Here is a 22,508-nt window from a genome sequence, read left to right on the forward strand (position 1 = left end):
AATTTTTATTTTTCATGAAATTGTCGAGTAGGTCCGCTTCCTTCAGAAAAGCCTACCAGCAGTGTGTCCTGCACAATCTTTACTTCTAAGTATTTTATACAGAGAATCGGTACCATTTATGGCCACGTATGGTTTCACGAACAAGGAATTTGTCTTGGCAGGTGGTGCATAACCTTAAACAATAAACACTGTGCATAAAGAACTCCCAAATATTGTATTGTGCAGTCAGAATAAGAAGAACTGTTCAAAACTACACTGTAGATGAAATACTTCCCCGAAACGAGCATTGTTTAGGCATGTTGGTCTTCTGTGAAGGCGGCTTCAGTTTTTCGTATTCAGCTTTGGTCTTTGTGTGTGTGTGTGTGTGTGTGTGTGTAGCACTGCTGAGGCTGTCCTTCAGGAGATGGACAACATCAGCAGCATCAGGCAGAACCGTGAGGTGGAGCGGCTTCGCATGTGGACCGGAGACACTGAGGAGGTGAGTGCCGGAGCGAGAAGGAGTTACCACAGCCGGATGATCGTGTGTGTGTGTGTGTGTGTGTGTGTGTGTGTGTGTGTGTGTGTGTGTGTGTGTGTGTGTGTGTGTGTGTGTGTGTGTGTGTGTGTGTGAATAAATGTGGCGGCGTCATCAGAGCTCTTATTTTAAAATTTTCTTTCCCAGGAAAACATGGACATGTATTCTCGGGTGAAGCGCAGGAAATCCATGCGCAGGAGTACTTTCAGCATGCCTACACACCACAAAGTCATGAGCAAAAATGAGCAGGAGGATGAAGAGGAGGAAGGCACGGAAGGTCAGGTTCCCGCTAATGTTGTACTTGTGAATCAGTGGAGAGAGAGAGAGAGAGAGAGAGCGAGCATAAAAACTCAATGAGCCACCTTCACTTTAGCTGAATTCATCAATGCTGAAAGCGCACCTTTTTAAAAGTTTGAAATTTCTTGTGACACTTTCAGATTCGCACAGGGAGGAAGAGGAGGAGGACGCGGAGGACGAAGACGACGAAGGGGATGAAGCGGAGGAGGCGGGGGAGGAAAACGACAGACCGTACAACCTCAGGCAGCGGAAGACGGTGCAGCGATACGAGGCGCCGCCTATTGGTAACCGCCGATACCTTTTTTATTGTTTATTTTTTGTTTGGTTAAACGTGTTTGAAGCCGTCTTTCAAGGCTCGGTCTGTGATAACCAGCCGCGCTTTGTGCGTTTTTGCATTCTCAGAACCTGTGAACAGAAAACAGATCCCTCCCTCGCTTTTTGACACGCACAGATCTCCAGCAAGAAGAAGCCATATAAGGTTTGTGGGAACGCGTTACGACGTAACTCAAGCAGCCTTTTTATTGATTTATTTATTTTTTAAAATCAATTCTTTTTACTACCTCGCCTAATGAACTGAGCTGTTTTTTTTTGCGCGGTGCAATGGTGTGATACTGAACCTAGATTGTCTCACCACGCCAGAGTAAAGAAACATGCCATTCACAGCAGCGACACCACCTCGTCTTCTGATGAAGAGCGCTTTGAGCGGCGGAAAAGCAAGAGCATGACCCGAGCGCGGAACAGGTGAAGGCCGGCCTCTTTTCCTCCTCTCTGAAAACATCTTGAAGTAGATGAGATCAGGGTCTATTGAACCCGCTCGTCCGTCTCCTGTTGTCCTCCCCCGCAGGTGTTTGCCCATGAACCTGGCCTCAGAGGACCTGGCGAGCGGGGTGCTGCGGGATCGGGCGAAAGTGGGCGCCAGCTTGGCGGACGTGGATCCCATGAACCTCGATAGCTCCGTGAGTGGGACACGGGGGGAATAAAACCGCTTTGAGAGACATTTTTGGAAGGTTTTTATGAGGCAATTACTATTTGAATGGAGAGTTTTCATCGGTTTACAAATGTGTTTGTTCTTTTTTTTCCTCCTTCAGGTGAAATTTGACAACGTGGGCGGCCTCAGTAATCACATTCAGTCCCTGAAGGAGATGGTCGTGTTCCCGCTGCTTTATCCCGAGATCTTCGAGAGGTTTAAGATTCAGCCTCCCAGGTGAGGAGAACAGAGAAGTCTGTTTTTGTTTCTGTCATTTATTTTCGAGGACGTCGCTCCTTTCGGTTTCGAGCACAAGACGCGCCGTCCACATTCTCTCATCCACATGTTTCGACATATTAAAAAGAAGCTTTCTTTCGCCGTCGTCAAATGAACACTGGTTTCCTTTTTTCTCTTTTCAGAGGGTGTTTGTTCTACGGCCCTCCCGGGACGGGAAAGACCCTGGTGGCGCGGGCGCTCGCCAACGAGTGCAGCCAGGGAGACAGGAAGGTTTCCTTCTTCATGCGGAAAGGAGCCGACTGCCTCAGCAAGTGGGTCGGGGAATCGGAGCGCCAGCTCCGCCTGCTCTTTGACCAGGTGAGACACGCCGGGCGCTAATTGGACCGAGCGTCCTCGTAACCGCAGCTGCAGGTCACTCGACCTGAAGCGACCTCAGGCTGAGGAAGCTGCTGGCTTGCAGGTAGAGGAGCGTCAGCTCGAGATATTGTTCAAGATTCAAGGTATTTTTACTGTCGTAAACGCACAGGTGTAACAGTTACTTTGTACAACGCAAAACGTATTGTGCTCGGTCCTCAGAATTACAAATAAAAGTACAATACAGAATACAAAAAAACGTTGCAATGAATGCTAATCGTATAAGAAAATATATAAAATGGGACAATAATATGACAACGGCTTTCACTCACTGTATAAGTGCACTTAATATTGATATTGTCATATTTTTTCACTTTTCCAGTCGATATACTTCATTTTCAATGAGCGTAATGTCTTTTTTTGTGCTCTCATGTGTGTGTGTGCTTTTGATCATCAGGCTTACCTGATGAGGCCGTCCATCATCTTCTTTGACGAGATCGATGGTTTGGCTCCCGTTCGCTCCAGCAGGCAGGACCAGATACACAGGTGAGGCTGATTTTTTTCTTTTCTTTTCTTTATAGCAGCCCTTTTACACGTGTGACAACGCGCGCATTTGAAGCTTGACCACCGCTGCCGTCACTTTTCTCGCCAATAGGTGGCGCAGGTTTCCCCTCAACTTTTGAACTAACTGTCATGACAAGGTTCTTAGGGTCATGGAAAACCTGGAAAAGTCATAAAATGGGTATTTCCTGGCCTAGAAAAGTCCTTGAAAAATAAAATCCATTTAATATACTGTTTAATATACTACAGTTAATATACTATTTAGATACTATACATTATAGCTATTTTCTCACTTTTTTCTTGAAACCCATTTCCGACAGTCATAATTTTATAAATAAAAAAAATTTGCCACAAAAAAAGTCATGATTTTTTTTTTTTTCTTCTTTCATAATCCGCCACCAAAAAACGTCATAATTAAAAAAAAGAAGAAAAAAATTCCACCACAAAAATAAGTCAGAATTATGACAATCTATTTTTTTCGTAATCGGCCACAAAAAAGTCATTAAAATTCATAAATTTCTTTGGTGGCGGATCATGACAAAAAAAAATACTATTAATTATTATGACTTTTTTTTTTGGGTCATTATCCGCCACAATGGGTGTCGTAAATGGGCTTCCATACTTTTTCATCCATACAGAGATTTCACAAAATGTTCGGTCATGGAAATTTGGTAATTTGTCCGAATGTGTATGAACCCTGGTCATGGCACTGCGTCTCTGATTTTATATATATATATATATATATATATATATATATATATATATATATATATATATATATATATATATATATATATATATATATATATATAATGTGTACGTAAAAAGAAAATCTAAGAAATGTGGACTCAGCGTGCTTCACATTAGCGACGCTCCAGTGTATAATACTTAGCTTGAGCTGCCGTGGCAAAAGCGATCGTGAATCACATCCGTTTCCACTTGTTATTTAGACCCTTCAGCATGAACCGCAGGTGAGGAAGTATCCTATTACGCGGCACAGCGTGCCGTTGATCCTGATGGAAATGGTCGCCGACTAGAATATTCTGTGAAATGTAATTCTGGACCCGGAGTTTATCCAAAACTTGAAAACGTGCTCATGTCCTGCTTTTATAAAACGCTCTCCCCTTCCCGCCGGGTTGGGGTAAATACGCTCACGCAGCTCCAGTCAACACGCAAACACAAGCGTTGATTCGTTCGCCCTCCGAGCTGTTTTGCTCGCTGTGCCGCGTTTGAAGCCTCGCGCTCTATTTGCAGGAATAATATCTTTGTTTATTTATTCGCCGCCGGCTCGTCAATATTGTCCTCGATCTCACGGAAAGTACTCGGGCTGTAAATGTGTGCTCACATCGTGTCCTTCCCTTCCCCCTCCTTCCCCTTCCCTCCTCTCCAGTTCTATTGTTTCCACGCTGCTGGCCTTGATGGACGGCTTGGACAGTCGCGGGGAGGTAGTGGTCATCGGTGCTACAAACAGACTTGACTCTATCGACCCGGCACTCAGGAGGCCCGGACGCTTCGACCGGGAGTTTCTGTTCAACCTGCCCGACAAGAAGGTGAGGCGCGTCCATGCCGCTCATTGCTCGTTCCTCTGCTGCACATTGATCTTCAGTGAGATGTGTGCACGTTTGTTTCCACTGTATGAGCATTACTTCTTCCCATTTTGCATGCAAAGTGGAGAAGTCTGACGTGCACAGCGGTAGCTTTTAACAAGTATCAGAAGCCTGGTGTAGATTTCTGTTCGACAACTTCTCTTAAGTTCTCTTAACTTTTTTTAAAATTTAAAATTTTTGATTATGATTTTTTTTTTTTTTTGTTGATCATAATTCTGCCTTTTTTTGGTTGCGGATTATGATGGGAAAAAATTAAAAAAAATTTTGGGTGATAATTATGTCTTTTTTGGTGACGGGTTATGATTTTTTTTGGTCTAACAAAAAAAAATTATGACAAAAAAAAGTCATGATTATGACCAAAAAAAGGAAGTCAGAATTATGAAAATCTTTTTTTTTTTTTTTCATAATCCGCCACCACAAAAAAAGTCATAATGATGTTTTTCTTTTTGTTGTCATAATTCTACCTTTTTTTTTAAGACTTTTTTTTTGGGGTTTCTGACACAAAAAAAATTGTCTTTTTTTTTGTTATTATCCGCCGCAAAAAAATTAAGATTTTAAAATTTTAATTTATACGTACTTCTTAACTGTATTGTTTATACAGGTTATTATAAAGCGCTTTGTGACCCTTGTCTGCGAAAGGCGCTATACAAATAAAGCTTATTATTATTATTATTATTATTATTACTATTATTATTATTAGTCAACGTGCAGGTTGAGCACCCAAAACAACACCCTGAACAGAAAAGTTCGGCTCTGTATTGCAGAAAGTAAAATGCTGTTTTTCACCCCATCGGACTCGTGCGGCTCTCGAGAGTCTCCGCAAACGCTTTCTCCTCCCCGTCGGATGTTTTTTTGATCTGGCGAGCAAACGGCGAAGCAGATTGCTCCTTATGTTTTCTGGAAAAATTAAAAATGATTACGGGGAGAATTATTGCTGCGCTTTACACTTTTAATCTTGCACTTGAGGGCACTTTGTTTTCTTTTTATTTAATTATCTTTCTCTCTCTGTACTAGCGCACAAATACGCGTTAAAGAAGAGCCGGTCGCGTGACATCGAGTCAGACGACGAAGATATATAAAATAAAAAAATGCCTCCTCGTGTGCAAACGGCGATCCTTATTCAACCTCAGCTCTCTCTCTCTCTCTCTCTCTCTCTCTCTCTCTCTCTCTCTCTCTCTCTCTCTCTCTCTCTCTCTCTCTCTCTCTCTCTCTCTCTCTCTCTCTCTCTCTCTCTCTCTCTCTCTCTCTCTCTCTCGGAGAGTTGCGTAAAATTGGGCTCATTTGTGCCTTTTTTCCTCTCCCAGATATGTGATGAAAGATGATGTAAAGTGTTTCCCTCGATTCTCCCGCAAAGACCGCTTTGTTTCTTAACGTCCGCTCATCAAAGGCGAGTCCCGTGGAGGCGGCGAGATGAGAAGAAATGGGCGTATTGTGCTGAAATGTTCGCTGTCGATAAACTCACGCTCTTGATTCCCCTTTTTTGATTTTTCTCTTGCCGTTGTCAGATCTAGGTACTTAGGCTGAGTAAAACATGTTCATCATGATGCCCTAAGTATAATTATTATGCTTTTTTTGTTGTTTCTTCACTCATCGAATCTAGTTTTACTTATTGTTTTTTTCGTCTTTTTCCCTCCTCCGCATCTGACTCTTCTTCTTCTTCTTCTTCTTCTTCTTCTTCTTCTTCTTCTTCTTCTGTGTTTCTTCTTGTCTCTTCCTTTTCCTGTCGTCCACCACAAAGGCCAGAAAGCAAATTTTGGAGATTCACACGCGGGACTGGAACCCCAAACTGGCCGAGCCATTCGTAGACGAACTGGCGGAAAAATGTGTCGGTAAGCGTGACGCCCGCCCGTAGAAAAAGCTGCACGCCACACCTATTGTTAAATCGCATATTTAGCAATTGAAACAAATCAATAACTAACCTGTGTGTGTGTGTGTGTGTGTGTGTGTTTGTGTGTGCGTGTGCTTCCAGGCTACTGCGGTGCTGACATCAAAGCACTTTGCACAGAGACGGCCTTGGCGGCGTTGCGCCGCCGCTACCCTCAGATCTACGGCAGCAGCGTCAAACTCAGCCTGGACGTCGCCTCCATCGTCCTCGGGCCCGGCGACTTCAGCAAGGCCATCTCCGCCATCGTCCCGGCCTCCCAGAGGGCCCTGGCTCCGCCCGGCCGAGCCCTCTCCCCCGCCCTCCGGCCCCTGCTGGCCAGCTCCTTCTCCTTCGTGCTGAAGGCGCTGCTCCGAGTCTTCCCCCACGCCCAGTGCACCGACGGGGACAACGCACGCGGTAAGGAATCGTCGCTTCGTTTTGCTTTCACTTCCCTCGCCACACCCCGTCTCACTCGATAGCGTTCACTGTTGCCGCTCCTCTTCACCTCCACAGTGTTACCCAAATGCTTTGTATCGCCCTGACACACACACACTGAGCCCAAAGTGTGATGAAACACGCCCCCAGGACAATGCAGAGGTGATGGCACAGAGATTGGATAACCAGTCATTCTGCTTTGCACTCTCAAATAACTCCACTTGCAGTCAACAAAAGTGTTTACAGCAGATTAGCAGCACTTGACCAGGTGGGGAGATTGCTTACGGGAGTTGTTCCCCTTCCTCCCCCCCACCAAATAATGACGCGAGGTTCCCAGGGTATCGCTTTTAAATGCCCATTACATCTCGCCTAATAAGCCGGCTCTCTCTTTTTTATTGTCACGTTTTTCTGTGAAATGACCTCATTAATGTCAGCGATGTGGGAGGATTAAACTTTTGCAGAGACAAACTTTTAAGTGCGTCTGTGCTTGTGCTGCTGCCGTCGTCCCAACACAACCTCTGGGGCGAAGGGGGGGAAAGAAATGCCGCTCCCTGTTGCACGCCTGTATAAGTTATACGTCTCCTCCTTTCTCCCTCTGTGCTAGGCGCCGACAATCAACTCCTCGAGGACGACTTGTACAGCGACGACGACAATGAGGAACGCTCGGCTTCCATCTATGAAGTCCAGCCTGCTGCATCCCCAAAGAGCCGGCTCTCCTCTTCTGCAACGCACACGCCCTTCCTTCACTTCTCCTCGTGAGTCCGCAGTGGAAAAAAAAACAGCCAGACGACGCAGGCGTACTCTGAACATGCGTCTCTGAAACATGTATTGGTTCATTGATAAGCCGAGTTGCCACCTCTTGTCCTCCCGGAGGGTTACTGGTTCTCATTGTGTTACTAAATATAATCAAGATACCGTGCCTTGGAAGCACGCACATGCTAGTGGAGCTCCTAATTAAGATAAAAACATATTTATTTCCCAGACAAGTCATCAAAATGGAGCAGACAGGGAGACGTCAACTCTAAAAAAAAAAAAGCTCATTAGCGACGGCTGGATGCCGTTTATAGCGTTTCATTTGACTGGAACACTTTATCAATGAAGCTACTGAGTTATCAAGCGTCTAGTTTTTAAGTTGTACAGAAGGCTTGAAACCTCTCCCCTCCCTCTCCCCCGCTATCGTGGGACACACAAAAGGAGACCCTCGAGGCAAAACGTGTCGGCTTATAGATGTTGAAACGGAGAGCTCTCATTGGTTGATGTGTCATCAGACAGCTGTGCCGCGACGGAAGCTCTCATAAAGCGTCTCTGCTGTGTTCATATCGCTTTTTATTTCTATGTGTCGTCTGTTTCGGCCTTGAAAACCTTTCACGCTGATTTGAAAACGGTGATCTACATTTTTTTTACATGGTATCGTCCGTATGTGTACCGAGAGGCGGCTTCCCGGTAAAAGCCCGCTACGGCAGTTTGCATTAAAAATGCATTTACGGGGGAAGCGCTTGCAGAGTTGTTGAGTGAAATGTCAACCTAGCTGACGCTTTTGATCAACATTACGACTGCTGCTAAAGGATATTATGCTTACCATGACCCCCCCCCCCCCCTCTCTTCTTCCCTCCATCTGCTTCCAGCTCCGCCCTCCAACGGCCGACAGCGTACCGACCTCGTCTGATGCTGGCCGGGGCCCCGGGCTCGGGGCAGAGCTCCCACCTGGCCCCCGCCTTGCTGCACCACCTGGACAAGCTGCCGGTGCACCGCCTGGACTTGCCCACGCTCTACTCCGTCAGCGCTAAGACGCCAGAGGAGTCCTGTGCTCAGGTAACACACACACACACATGTGCAGATCCTGCATGCAAAGGCCATCTGTTGCACAAGGTGGTTGAAACCTGCAGAGACTAAGCAACTTATTGGATATTAAGGTTTTAAATAATTTGCACCGAGCTTTTTCCTCTTATTCGTTCTGATTCATGCAACTGTGTGTGTGTGTTTGTGGCTGCAGGTTTTCCGCGAGGCCCGGCGGAGCGTGCCCAGCGTGGTGTTCATGCCGCACATCTCGGAGTGGTGGGAGACGGTGAGCGACACTGTGAAAAGCACCTTCCTCACCCTGCTGCAGGACGTGCCGTCTTTCAGCCCCGTTCTCATCCTCGCCACTGCTGAGACTCACTACTCGCAGATGTCAGAAGAGGTAGGAACACAGTGTGTGTGTGTGTGTGTGTGTACACACACACACACAGACACACACCTGAGCTGACATTGTCAGATTCACCTGGAGGCCTGGCCCATGCTCTTTTACGGCTACGTATAGCGGGTCGGTGGAATTGCTTCCATTATATATGAGGGAGGAGACTTACCCTGATGTTTTTATTTATTTATTTGTTTTGATATGGTATTGGAGGCTTAATTCAAAGGGTTTCTTTCTAGACCCACACAGTGTGTCACAGTCAAGGTCATCTGGCCCCATAGAGATTTTTTTTAAATCTACTTCTGGCTCCATCTGCCTATCTTCTTGTCATTTATCCCACTACCCGCTTTTCTCCACGGGTGTCCTCCACCTCTGCTCCTTCATCCTTCCTGTTCAATTTATCATTCTCCTTCTGAAAGCCAACGCCGAGTCGAGACCACCCTTTGGGGGTAACGCTGTAAGGCGAGGGTTTGCTCTAGTGCGAGGGGGAAATGGAAGAAATTGGAGTTGTGTGTGAGTGTGAGAGAGAGAGAGAGAGAGAGATAAGAAGAAAAAGGATCAAACTAAAGAAGAGGGGCTTCTCTTGTCGGGCAACAGAAGGGTTTTCATCAGATCTGGGGGTTGGCAGCCTGATGTCTTTTGACCCAGGACACACACACATATATACACACACACACACACACACACACACACACACACACACACACACACACACACACACACTATAACAATACGCTGTTTCTGTCAGTGTGTGTGCGGGGCTGCTGTCTTCACAAGGCCTCGACCCTGGCTCTGCTACAAGGAAGAGCGAAGCCCTCGGGATGATTATTTTCTCTGTGGTTTCCTCATTATGTCTGAGGCACCTGGGGTTTCCTTTCTGTGTTAGAACACACACTTAACCATTTGCGTGCGTACAAAGGAGGGAAATGTACATTTAATCGGATTTGTAAAACCTCTCGTACGCCTGTCGGGGGGGGGGGTGCAATTTTCTTGTGAGCGCTCGCAGCCGGTTCAGCCTCTCGCTCCGCCCGGCTGCACGCCCACATTCAGCCCAAAAAAGCGGTCAACGCCGTCGGCGCCTCGTGAGTGCCGACGCGTGGAAAAGGAGCCGCCGATGGGTGGGTGTTTTTTTTTTTTTTTAATGCTTGAATCACGGAGACGAGCGAGAGGAAGAAAACGCTCGTTCACGCCCACGTCTTTCATCGAGCCTCGCCGTAGTGTTTACGGGCTGATTGCGAGTATAAATACAAAAAAAAGAAGGCAGTTTGATAGTTGAACACCGATTATTTACTCGTGTTTTGTTATTGCGTTATGATTGTGACTGACGATGAAGATATGGGGCTATCAGGTAGGTAGGTAGGTAGGTAGGTAGGTAGGTAGGTAGGTAGGTAGGTAGGTAGGTAGGTAGGTAGGTAGGTAGGTAGGTAGGTAGGTAGGTAGGTAGGTAGGTAGGTAGGTAGGTAGGTAGGTAGGTAGGTAGGTAGGTAGGTAGGTAGGTAGGTAGGTAGGTAGGTAGGTAGGTAGGTAGGTAGGTAGGTAGGTAGGTAGGTAGGTAGGTAGGTAGGTAGGTAGGTAGGTAGGTAGGTAGGTAGGTAGGTAGGTAGGTAGGTAGGTAGGTAGGTAGGTAGGTAGGTAGGTAGGTAGGTAGGTAGGTAGGTAGGTAGGTAGGTAGGTAGGTAGGTAGGTAGGTAGGTAGGTAGGTAGGTAGGTAGGTAGGTAGGTAGGTAGGTAGGTAGGTAGGTAGGTAGGTAGGTAGGTAGGTAGGTAGGTAGGTAGGTAGGTAGGTAGGTAGGTAGGTAGGTAGGTAGGTAGGTAGGTAGGTAGGTAGGTAGGTAGGTAGGTAGGTAGGTAGGTAGGTAGGTAAAGACACTTTTTGCGTAATTGTTTCCTTCTTCCTTTCCTTTGCCATTCTCTGTATCGTGTCATCATTTCCCTGCACTTTCAAGGCTTTTCTCTCTTAACTTTCCTCCGCCATGTGTGTTGATGAGGGAGGAGACCGCTCAGCCTCGGTGTCTGGCGGCAGATTGCTGTTCATTACATGCTATGTGACCGGCTGAAACCACGTCAGATTGGCAATTACGCTTTCTTTATCTCATTAAATTACCTTTTCCCTTTGGTCATTGAACACGTAGCGTGTAGCCTGGGAGCACTGGGGGAGCTCATGATGGGACAAAAATGGTCAATATGGCGCCAGCGAGAGGATATCAAGACCGCCCCCGGGTGTTCTTCCACCATTTTCAGTGTTTTGCGCTTTGCTAGTTTGTTACTGAATCAGTGTGTTAATCGATTTGTTTCTTAACTTTCGTCTGGTTTTATTGTGAGAAGACTCTCCTTGCTTCTCGTTGTTGATGTTTGAATTGATTACACCGGCCCCTCGACGGTCCACAATGAGAGTGATATTACTGCCTTTCCCTCGAAGCCAGACTTCCTCCCGCGTCCTGTCGCTGGTTTTGATGAGGCCGCTGTTCAATGAATCAGTGAGCCATTTCCATTAATGGGGATTCTGGTTTTCTCGCTGTTACCACACGAACGCACCAAATGGACTGTTTAAGTGACTCCATGCTGCATTCGGCCGCACGGTAATCCATTTCCACGGTGGATTATCCCGCGATTGGCAATCACCTTTCTGCTGTGTGGAGGAGCCGACACGCAAACTACACACAGCTGCTGCTGGTTTCCTCTACGCCCAAAAAAAAATCACGATCTATGCAAAGTCTGTCGGGGCGCCGATGAAACCGAAGCCCCCCATGGGGGGTTTTCCACGGAGAGTACGATCTGCTGAATGAGTGATTTTTGCTGCGGCTATGTGCATGTTAAGCAAGGCAAGGCATGTTTATTTGTGTTAAACAAATACACAAACACACAGCAGCTGCTGTTACTCCATAGCATGACCACACTTGGACATTGGAGCAATGTTGTAGCAATGCATAGTGTACAAGATACAATGAGCAACAATATTATATTTTTGTGCAATCCTTATTTTTTTAAATATTGTTTTCACCCGAAGTTTTTTGTAATTCAGCAAGCAAAAAAAGCTTTTTATTGTACAGAATAAATGTTGGTTATCTGTGCATATGACAGTAGAAACAACTTAAATCCTATGTAGCACATTTTAACAACAATGGGAGTCGAAGTGCTTCACATAAATCCATTAAAAGCATCAAAACAAGCATTAAAACACAAGAAAAACGGTCAAAAAGCGAAAAAATATGGAATAAAAGGTGCAGTTTAGGATATAAAATACAGTAGTGAGATGCAGAAATTGATTAATATCCCTGAATCTGGTTCAATAAAAGGCAACGAGTAAAACAAGCGAGCTTCGCCTCGTCTGTTAATTCGACATAATCCGCATTTAGCTTTTTGTTTTATCGCATTACGATGCATATCCCTCATCTCAAAAGTGGCCCAGTCGCAATTTGGTTACACTTTTTTTTATTTGGCAAACGCACGCTGCGCGCTGTCTACGGCGCATTGAAGTGCTTTTTTTTTTTTTTTTTTTTTTTGGCCGTGTCTGGAAGTGTTGTTTCACTCTCTGGCACGGAGAACACGGCGACAGCTGCCGCCTCGGCTCCAGACCGCGGCGGCGGCGCTCCTCCCTAGCCGGAAAAAAACCCCTGACACTACAGGGCGCCGGTCCAACTCCACGGCCTCCCTCCCTCCCTCAACAGCCGAGCACTCCGGTTAGATTGACTTCCTTCGCGAGGCGGGAGGAGGTGCCGATGGGGGAAAACTGAGAGAAAGTGTGAAGTAACTGCAGTTTTATTTCATCCTTAATGACCGCCAGAGGCAGTGTTTTTTTACACTGGATGTTGGCCTCTGGCGGTCATCCAGGATTCATAGAACTGTAGTTACCTTCGTAACTTTCGTTTCGACTGGGAGTCAGTTCAGCGGCGGTCTTTTTTTAGTTATGAGAAACTTTTTATTGCCATGTCAGTTAGTACAAACGAGGAGTTTGTCCTGGCGGAAGGTGCATCACAACAACAACAACAACAACAGCAAGAACATTTAACTATACAAGAGAAAGTATAAAATAACATTTAGATAAAAACAAGTAATAAGTAAATAAGTAAGCTGCAGTAAATAATTAGTGATGAAATTAAAAAATTAGCGTAGCGCCCTTGGCGTGCGCTTTGAGGTACGTTGTACCTGGTATGAATATGCCAATATGTCACGGTGACTTGTTTTTCTGTTTTATGCATTGTTCCAGAAATAACTGCAGAATACATTATTGTCATTTTTAAGACTATTCATCACTGATAAAAGCTATTGCACTTGTAATACTTGGTAATATTAAGACATAAATTCATAAAATCAAACCAAAAGATCTCTCGGGCTCTGTTAACAATAATGTGGAAAGTCTGTTTAGTCTGATTACGCCGTGTTGGGAACGTTTTTATGCAAACAAACATGTCAACAAAGCGGCCAATATTGACGTATCGTTCGCGACGGTGACCTCTGGACGAACGGTGATTCTTCGTGGCCATTTTATTGTAATAATAATAATAACCTTATTTATTTTTATTTATATAGCACTTTTAAAAACAGGGTTTACAAAGTGCTTCCACAGATGAGCAAAGCATAACAAACAAATAGCTGAAAAGAACAGTAGAAAACAAACAAAAATACAAACAAAACCATGGGAACAATAAAATGGCATACAAGATCATAAAAAACAACATAAAAGGACGACATCACTTAAAAGCAATTCTATAAAAATCCCTTTTTTTCTGCATTCAGTCGGTAAAATCGATAAAACATAAATGTACATCGAAGTTAATTGTATATTTTTAAACAACACGTGTTTTAATTCCTTTGAGTTCAATACATTGTGTAAAAAGTTGGATTTTTGAGGTCAGACAACAAGAATTTGATCAATTTGACATAGCGAGAGCCGGCGGCGCTGTATTGAAGTGGGAGGAGCTTCTGGACAAGATGCACCTGTGATCCCACCTGTAGGAGTGAAAATACAAAATACGTTCAACACGTGATTTGAGCGTGTGTACATTTCTGTCTGGATGTCACTTAAAGAAAGTCATATTTGCAATTCTGTTGTCTTTGTTTCTTCGCATTAAAGTACCATCTTCAGAGAGAGTTGTGATTTGGGAGAGGAAAGCTGCCTGAGCTGTTTTTTGTTTTTTTTAAAATGTGGATTACATGAAGAGTTTTCTCCGCTCAAGCTGTGTTTTTATTGCCGTCTCGTTTCACACCGGCAGTGTGAAATTTTTCATCTTTTATATTTATTTTTTCTCTGTAGGAAATTGAGATAAAGATGCAGCGACGCGGCCGTGTTGACGGACGTGTTTCTGGTCGGCTTTCAAGTCGAGAATTGATCGCGCGAGCGAAACAGGTGTCCGGTTTTGTTTTATAGTTGCTCTTCTCCGCCAGACAGCCCCAATTTTCTTTGTACATTTAGCTCTCTCGTCTACCTCCTCTCCTTTTTTTTGTTGTAAAGCATTCATCTATCCACACATTCCTGCTAACCCCTCTGTGTGTCAACACCCCTGCAGCCTTTATCACGATGAAAAATACCGAGAATCATTACCCGCTGTGTGCTACATACACTTCGGCTGTCTCTGGCTCCCCTACCGTCTTCCTCGTTTTATTATTATTTTTTACTCTATTCCTCCTCTTCCTTCCTGTCTTCTGAGGCGAGAGTGTGAAATCCAGAGAGAGAAAGAGAACAGAAGGCGATGCGGAGAGCAAGAGAACAAACATGTCACGGGTAAGGGAGAGGATCGATGTTAAAGACGGATGAGGAGATGGAGGAGGAAGAGGAGGTGCTTAGTCAGCAAACGGGGCTTCCCGTCGAGAGAGCAGCCCTGAGCTCCGTGGTGGAAGTGAACCGGCATCTTTTGAAGCCCCCTGAAGCCCCAGTGTGGACGCAGACCAGACATTCAGCTGGAAAAAGGGTTCATGCATTCGTCGACCGATGCTGTGCTTTTTAAAAGAGCAACATGCGGCGTTCAGGGCGTTAATAAAGCAGAAAACGGTTGGTTGGTTGGTTTCTCCTCCTCCTCAGATAGCTACGTCGCCATGTTGAGAGGCCATCAAAATGTTCTCAAACCTTTTTAACTACCCGTCGATACTTTCCCATTTTGACATGTATCATATTTCACAACACTTTCTTTATCGTTTAACATTTTTGTTGCAACGATTGTGATGTAATCAATCGCGTAACGGGCAAATCAAATGGTTTGTTTCCCTCACAATGACTTTAACACTCGACTTCTTTCTTCTCGGCTTTGTGGAGGTTTGTTGATGGCTTTTTGCCGGTTGCACCAACAGTCCACGTGCATATCTTTGGGTTACAATCGTCGTCGTTTTGAGCCTTCACAACTCCATTTTTCGGCGTTTTTTTTAGAGAATAACGCACAGAGAATATCCGAGTCTCCGTACGTAAAAAAACGCTTAAGACCTCTTACCTTTTTGATCACATTATCCACAGCTCACGTCCTTAAACTCCTACCTTTTTTCTTTCTTTAAAGACGTTGCATCATTGATGAAGGTTTTGAGAGCTTTGCTTTTGATCAGGTACCACGCGGCCTTGAAGTGACTAAAGACCCCGTTTGACCCGGACATCAAACTGTTCATGAAGTCCTGAACCTGTGAGCGCCGCGCCCGCTCGCCGCTGTGCTCAGTCGTGCGTTCTCTTAAAGCGCCGGCTGATGAAAACCTGGCACAATCAGCTACACGCTGTCTTTTTTTTTTATGCTACAAACATAAATTGGAAGTAATCAGTTCAAGAAGACAGTGTGTGGGGGTGTGAAATTAAATGAAATTATGTAGCATTCTCAAGTTTCATAGATTTTACAGGGAGCTAAAACCCAAGAAATGAAAGAGATTCAGTGAACAAAACAAGAAAATGGGCTGAAACTTTAGACACGAACCTCACAGACGCCATTGTTTCATCATTTAAAAAAAAAGAAGCTCATTTTCAAGCCGAGCTCGGTCCCTTGGCCTTTGTGCTTGTTATGCAACGCTTTCACTGTTTTTATTACAGTAGGAATTTAATTGCGATGCACAGCAAACTGAATTATTATTATTTTTTTTTCACCCACAGCTAAGAAGTATGTTCCAGAGGACGTACGGGGAGGTCGTGACGCTGTGTCCTCCCGGAGAAGAGGACAGGAAGAGCTTCTTCGCTGACCTGCTGTTGGTCCAAGCGGCCAGGGCGCCGCCACGCCTCAGGAATACAGGTACGCCGTGCTCATATTCACCTGGACACACACACACAAACACACACAGGATGAGACAGTCATGACTCATCTCTGCTATCGGTACTAGAGGGCAGTGTTGTCTGCAAATGCTTCTTTCCTTCTCCGGCTCTGGTTTCAATCTCTTCTATTTATTTTTTTGGGGGGATCCAGTGGGAGGTAGACGAGCAGATGTTACCTCATCAGTATTTGAGATGCGTGTGCGCCTCATTCCCATCGGCACACTGCAGTTAATACCTGTTCAGAATCGGTTCACCGTCGCTTTAGAAATTTGAGAATAAAAAGTGTGCAGCCCAGTATTTATTCTGGACATCTCTGTCATCCCCACATGCACATCAAAATGCACATCCATCCCTCCAAGTACCCCCTGCCTTTGCCCCCCAGTCCTCATTGCCTCCCCCTCTCCTCCCACCTCTATATACACTCACACGTTCAGGTTCAATATAAGACAACTGTCCACCCGGGCTTTCAAATGGAAATTGTGCCCGGCATTCATCCGCGGTTTGCTCATTGATGCAAGGCAGGGGTCCCCCGCTTTCGCTCGCCTCGGCGCTCTTCTGGGGGGGGGGTTCCCCGCCCGAGTAAAGACGGCGCTCTGGCTTCCAGCTGAGAGGCCGACGGAAAAGCGGCGAGAGGAATTGCTATGAGGGGGCCCCGGCTGTTATTAGCCGTAATTAGAATCAGGGTTTGGATTGCTGCTACTGAGCGGAAAAAAAAGCGGCCCGAGGTGTTGTGAGAGAAACTTCCTAACGATGTCGGCAGATGCCTCGAGGCGAGGACTGGTGCCTTTGGGAGCGGAGGAGAGGATATCTAGCTTGCCTTTCTTCATCACTCTGTCATAGTCCAGAGGCTTTTCCTTCGTGTATCTCAAAACCCGTGTTTGGGAGAGAGCGGCAAAGAATCTTAAAATGTAATATATATATTTTTTTTACCTTGGGTAAATGTTTTTTTTTGGGCTGCGATGATGGAAAAAAAAAAAAGGTCAAAGATCAGGGTTGAGATTGGTGTGTTGGACTGAAATGTGCGCGCTGTGTGCTTGTAATGTGCTTTTGCCTGAAGGTGAGGCCTTTTGTGTTGTGTTGCAGCGGGCAAACGCACACAAACAATCGTTATTTTCGCTCTCGGTGTTGGATATATGTTTCGCTCTTGTCTATAGATGGAAGCCATATGGAAACGCATTATATTTAGTGAGCGTCCTCCTATGTTTCCCCCTCTCCCAAACAGGGAGGTGCGAAGAGGTGCTGCCGGTGGCGGAGGCCCCGGGCCCCAGAGTCCTGTCGACGGAGGAACAGCGGCGCTTGGCCGAGCAGGAGGAGAACACGCTACGGGAGCTCCGGCTCTTTCTCAGGGACGTGACCAAGCGCCTGGCCACCGACAAACGCTTCAACATCTTCAGCAAGCCGGTCGACATCGACGAGGTAAATAGAAAGAAAAAAGCAGGAAACGAACCCCCGCCATCCTACGCCGGTTTTAATAAAAAACATGAACTTGCGCTTTCAGGTGGCGGACTACCTGGAGGTCATCCGGCAGCCGATGGACCTGTCCACGGCCATGACCAAGATCGACACCCACCAGTACCTGACGGTGAAGGAATTCCTGGGCGACATCGACCTCATCTCCAGCAACGCTTTGGAGTACAATCCCGACAAGGATCCCGGAGGTGAGGCGGTAATGGCGTGCAGGGCACTGCACATGAATGCCAGGCCATACGCAATTTTAATGTGTGTATGCTTGCACTTTGTCAGACTTGTGCTTACTCGTGTTCAAACACAATCAGCCGAGTTTTATTGGACAATGAATTCCAAATGTTTGGCATTTATGTGCTAAAATAGTCTTAAAAGCGCCACGGATTTAAAGCTCTTTATTAAAGCATAGAGATTCAATTGATATTGATCATTTTATTCAGGGCTGTGAGCAGATTAACTCGCGACCAAAGCAGCGGCGGGAGACTCTTTGATGTCTGAGGCTGGAGAGATATTGGCGCTTGATTAGGGAGGATGTAAACGACGCAATACAAGGGAATTACAGGTGGAAGTCGCAGTGTAATGCCACCTCCCCCCCCTCCAACCCCCATGTCTGACTTTTTAAGGGGAAGTAGTCGAAGTCTATTGGACATACAAGATTAGAGAGAACCAAAATATGCTTTATCTGCCCACCTGGAAGTGCAGAAGCCGTCGGATCCCCACACGAGACAATACGCCGACCTGCGTCACTTTGAAGATCACGTGCGGCGTGACAGGCAAAAGTATCCGTGATTATCTGAGACAAAGTGCATCTTATCTCAGATGTGGCTGTACGTGTCTTCCCCCCCTCCCATGTCCTTGCCTTGCTCGGGAGATAAAACAAGAGCGGCCTTTATCAGGCCAGCTGTCAGGAGACGGAGACTTTTAACTATTAGCCGCGTCGCGACCTTCTGCGGCTGAGTTTTGCAAGCTGGCTGCAAATCGGCCGCCAAAAATGCCTTACTCGCTTCGATTGTGCTTAGCTCAGCCCCCATCTTGTGTCACCTCTGGTTTGCGAATAACAAGATGGCGACAGCTCTCGGCTTCAGAACAGTTGTCCACAAACAAATGGGTGACCCCGACGTGATCTGTGGTATCCTTGTTGACAAAGTAGTTCAAAGTACTTTCACAAAAGCAAGCAAGTAAGTCAGTTCACTCAAAATGTCGAGGAATTCCTTTTAACCCTAAACTGAATCTCAAGATTACCCCTAAAACTCCTGAGTATCCATAAATAAACCACCACACTTCTATCCCCCCCTCCGGGTCCCCCAAATGAAGCTCTGGGTTTTCGGTGATGGCTTCTGACAGTTCGGTCCCGTGGTTAATAAGTCAACATTGGACTATCCAAACATGTTTGACCGTGTGTGTGTGTGTGTATGTGTGTCCCTCTAGTCGCTGTTGTGTTCCATTAGGCTGTCATTGTGTGAGTAAAAAAGTAATTAGATTTAACGCGTAATGACTTAGTGAGAAAAAGAGCTTCCAGGCAGTCGCATTACAGAACCTCAAGATGGGTTGTCTTCCACTTGGAAATTCAAATGAAAGAAAGTGCACACCGCCTCCCACTGAAAACACATTCCCACCGTGTTAGTCCCGCTCCGCAGCTGAGAGGCTGCATATGCATGAAAATTTAATTGTCTCTTGTCTTGCAGTTTCAACCGATTTTTACATCATCCTCCGACCCCTCGTCTCTGCACCTTTTTTTTCTGCCTAAAGCCAAATATGGGCTTTCTAATGAGTGCTGGAAAACACAAGAACAACCGATCTACACGCCACGCAAACAAAGGGGCCTGTTTGCCGCCGCTTGCAAAAAAAAAAAAATTGTTAAAATTGGCGAACTTGCCTTCACGATAAGGGGAGAAAAAAGCCCATGCGAGAAGGATGCATGTTTGTCAATATATTTAAAAACAACAAAAGAAACATGGAAAAGAAATATAACTTGTTGCACGGAAGGAAAAATACAAAAAAAGTCCATTTCTATCATAAAGGCGTCCACAACATACCTTGAAGCTGCATGCAGTCGACTCTTCAAATAATACGACCGCTCAAACTCGCTCGCCTTGTGTGTTTACCTGCTTTGTTCTCTCCATAAAGATGTAGCCGCCTGACACCGATGGGAAGCAATTATCTGCCAGCCCAAATTAATAAATCATATCTCTTGTCTTTGCAGGCGAGGAAGGGGCCTGGGTCATTTGTTGGAATGCAGGGTCTACAAATGAAACACTAAAGGGAAAGAAGGAACAAAAAAAAATGCAATTAGGCAGGTTAATAAAGAAGACTAACAAAGCCTCTCACCCAGCACGCTCTGCCCCGCGAAATATGGCCTTGCACAATTACGCTGCCGGGGAAATTCAACACCAGTTTAAAAAAAAAAAAACCAACAGTGCTGGGAAAAAACCTCATTATCCCCACAGTGCGCCGTCTCTCCTTGTCCTTCGTGCTATCTCCATCGCGCCGTCCTCCACGTGCAATCACGTCGGCCTCAGCCTCGCTAAATCATAACCCGGTTACGTAAAAAAAAAAGAAAAAAGAGAGCCTGATATCTCCGCGCTCCACAATAGGACTCGCTTTCACAAATGCGTCTTTATTGCTGATAACAACCCCCTTTTTTGCAGCGAGCGGCGGCGGTGTGTGTGTGTGTGTCGGAGCGTTCTCGTGTGTTCTGGATGAAGTTATTCGGGGCCAATGAGGGCTCTGATGAGCTCTCGGCATCCCACCTGGCCTCTGACACCCCCGTCCACTGACAAGCGTTTATTATTTTTTTCCCCTTCCTTTCCCACTTATAATGCACTCGCATGCTCACACACACACACACACACACTCGGACGTACTCTACGTCAGTAGAAAGACACACACACACACAAATTGCCTCCATCGCAATTAGGCCGCCGTCCTCCAATTAGACAAAGGGGAGCTGGCAGATTGTGACCCCCCCCCTCCACACACACACACACACACACACACACACACACTCTGCCTGCACCGTTCTCCCTCCGCCCCGCCGTAATGAGAGGCTGTCTGTTTACGGCGCCGATGCTTTTAGCCTGCCACTTCAGCTCCGTCTCTAGTTTCCACCCCTCCACCCGCGGATGGATGCGGGAGCGGGTTTAACCGGGTAGAGATTTAATGATGCCGCCGTACGTCTGAAGGCGGGGGGGGGGGGAAGGAGGCGTGAGAGAGCCGTGAAGGTGTACGGGCGTACGAATGAGTACGCGTCTTACAAGGGAGAAAAAAATGTATGTATAAAAGGGGAAAAAACACATGGGTTTGCATGCATCGGCAGAGTGTTTGTGCGCCCACCCACCTCTGTCTGCAACGGGTGAAGTGGCGATATCAAGGCCCTGCATGCATCGCTTCATGCCCGGTAACACTTCTCACCAAAGCCAGCTTCCATCTTTTTTTCATTTTTGATTCAACCTGTGAGAAAAGGCTTCAATCCCCTTTCTCACACGTACAGTGGAATGGGTATCGACTCCTTCGCCTTACATTTCCTTACATGAAGGAGGAGGAGAGGGGGCGTAGAGCATGCAACATCAAACTGAAAGCTAAATGGAGGGAAGGAAAAAACAGAAACCGATATCTAAAAGGAGAAAAAAAGGGGAAATATATGGGTTTGATTTTCCTGCCTCACAAAGGGTGATACATGCCCTTGAATATACATGCACACGGGGGAAACCACCGTGTTGTGACACTAATGCCATGTTTCACTGCCTCCCCCCTCCTTCCCTTCCCTCTCTCTCTTTCAGACAAGGTCATCAGGCACCGGGCGTGCAGCTTAAAGGACACCGCTCACGCGATCTTCGCCGCCGAGCTGGACCCCGAGTTCGACCGCATGTGCGAAGACATCAAGGAGGCGCGCAGGAAGCGGGGTAAGGAAATCACTCGGGTCGCTTCCCTTGTCATCACACAACACACACAGTCGCTGTCGTACCAGTACAGGTGAACACCGACGTCGCTCTGTACACATGGAAACATGCGCGGGTGAATACTCTATTCTGATTGGCTGCAAAGTGGCAGCTTACATCTACTACCCCTAGGTAGTAACTGTCTAAATGAATGTGCTATTTTATGAATATCTAATTTACAACATTAACCAAAATGATTAAATGTTCCTTTTTTTTCCATTCCTTGGCGAGTGATCGTGCTATAAACGTGATAACGCCCTTCGAGGCGTACATTATCGAGAGTTAACGGACGCCTCGGAGGCCGTTTGCTTTCCTTACTTTTGTCCTTGAAAAAAAGAACAACTTTTATAAGATCATAAACGCCAGTTACTTGATAAAATACCCACTATTTTGTCCCCATTGCCCACTTTTATCTAGGTTGGTTGTTTGCAGTGCGTTATTGGCAGAGCAGACTAATTTAGCATGCTAATAGCGCCGGAGTGAAAAGCATCATTTGTTTATCTAGATAACAAAATAAATTGTAAGAACACTCACTTGAATAATGAGCCCGAGCCGGTGCATGTTGGCTCTGTAGTTCCCGGCCTGTTCTGTCACCTCTCTCTCTCTTTTATGCATTTATTTATTTATCGGTCGAAGGTCTTTGATGGATCATTTCAGAGAGTAGAAACCTGCTTTCTGGGGGTGAAGAGAAAAACATAAATCTGTAGCCTTGCCCAATGGTACTTGATAGAGGAGTCCGCTTCTTTTTTTTTGTTATTTCGTCGAGTATGTGGTGCGGAAAGGAGCGATGCCCGAGGCGCCGGCGTTCCAGACAGTACCTTCTGTGCTCGCTGTCTGCCCGGCGCCCTGCATCTGTAACGCTCACCAAACAGCCCCGA

The 22,508-nt window shown here is 46.0% G+C and overlaps 1 protein-coding gene across 1 annotated transcript in view; it reads left to right on the top strand.

The window, feature by feature from the left end:
* Positions 1-22,508, top strand: part of atad2b (ATPase family AAA domain containing 2B) — a 64,874-nt gene that overhangs the window by 2,929 nt on the left and 39,437 nt on the right. The window contains exons 5-23 of the mRNA XM_068577543.1: positions 379-478; positions 662-791; positions 952-1,095; positions 1,214-1,289; positions 1,451-1,552; positions 1,656-1,767; positions 1,900-2,015; positions 2,198-2,372; positions 2,827-2,915; positions 4,321-4,480; positions 6,276-6,366; positions 6,507-6,818; positions 7,441-7,591; positions 8,462-8,648; positions 8,830-9,015; positions 16,073-16,208; positions 17,451-17,644; positions 17,727-17,886; positions 21,472-21,594. Of these exons, the coding sequence (XP_068433644.1) occupies positions 379-478; positions 662-791; positions 952-1,095; positions 1,214-1,289; positions 1,451-1,552; positions 1,656-1,767; positions 1,900-2,015; positions 2,198-2,372; positions 2,827-2,915; positions 4,321-4,480; positions 6,276-6,366; positions 6,507-6,818; positions 7,441-7,591; positions 8,462-8,648; positions 8,830-9,015; positions 16,073-16,208; positions 17,451-17,644; positions 17,727-17,886; positions 21,472-21,594 (2,744 nt within the window). The remainder of the gene's footprint in view (positions 1-378; positions 479-661; positions 792-951; positions 1,096-1,213; positions 1,290-1,450; positions 1,553-1,655; positions 1,768-1,899; positions 2,016-2,197; positions 2,373-2,826; positions 2,916-4,320; positions 4,481-6,275; positions 6,367-6,506; positions 6,819-7,440; positions 7,592-8,461; positions 8,649-8,829; positions 9,016-16,072; positions 16,209-17,450; positions 17,645-17,726; positions 17,887-21,471; positions 21,595-22,508) is intronic.

This window comes from Clinocottus analis, unplaced genomic scaffold (genome assembly GCF_023055335.1).
Source record: "Clinocottus analis isolate CAN_PGR_092001 unplaced genomic scaffold, fCliAna1.0.p SCAF_15, whole genome shotgun sequence".
Lineage (NCBI taxonomy): Eukaryota > Metazoa > Chordata > Actinopteri > Perciformes > Cottidae > Clinocottus > Clinocottus analis.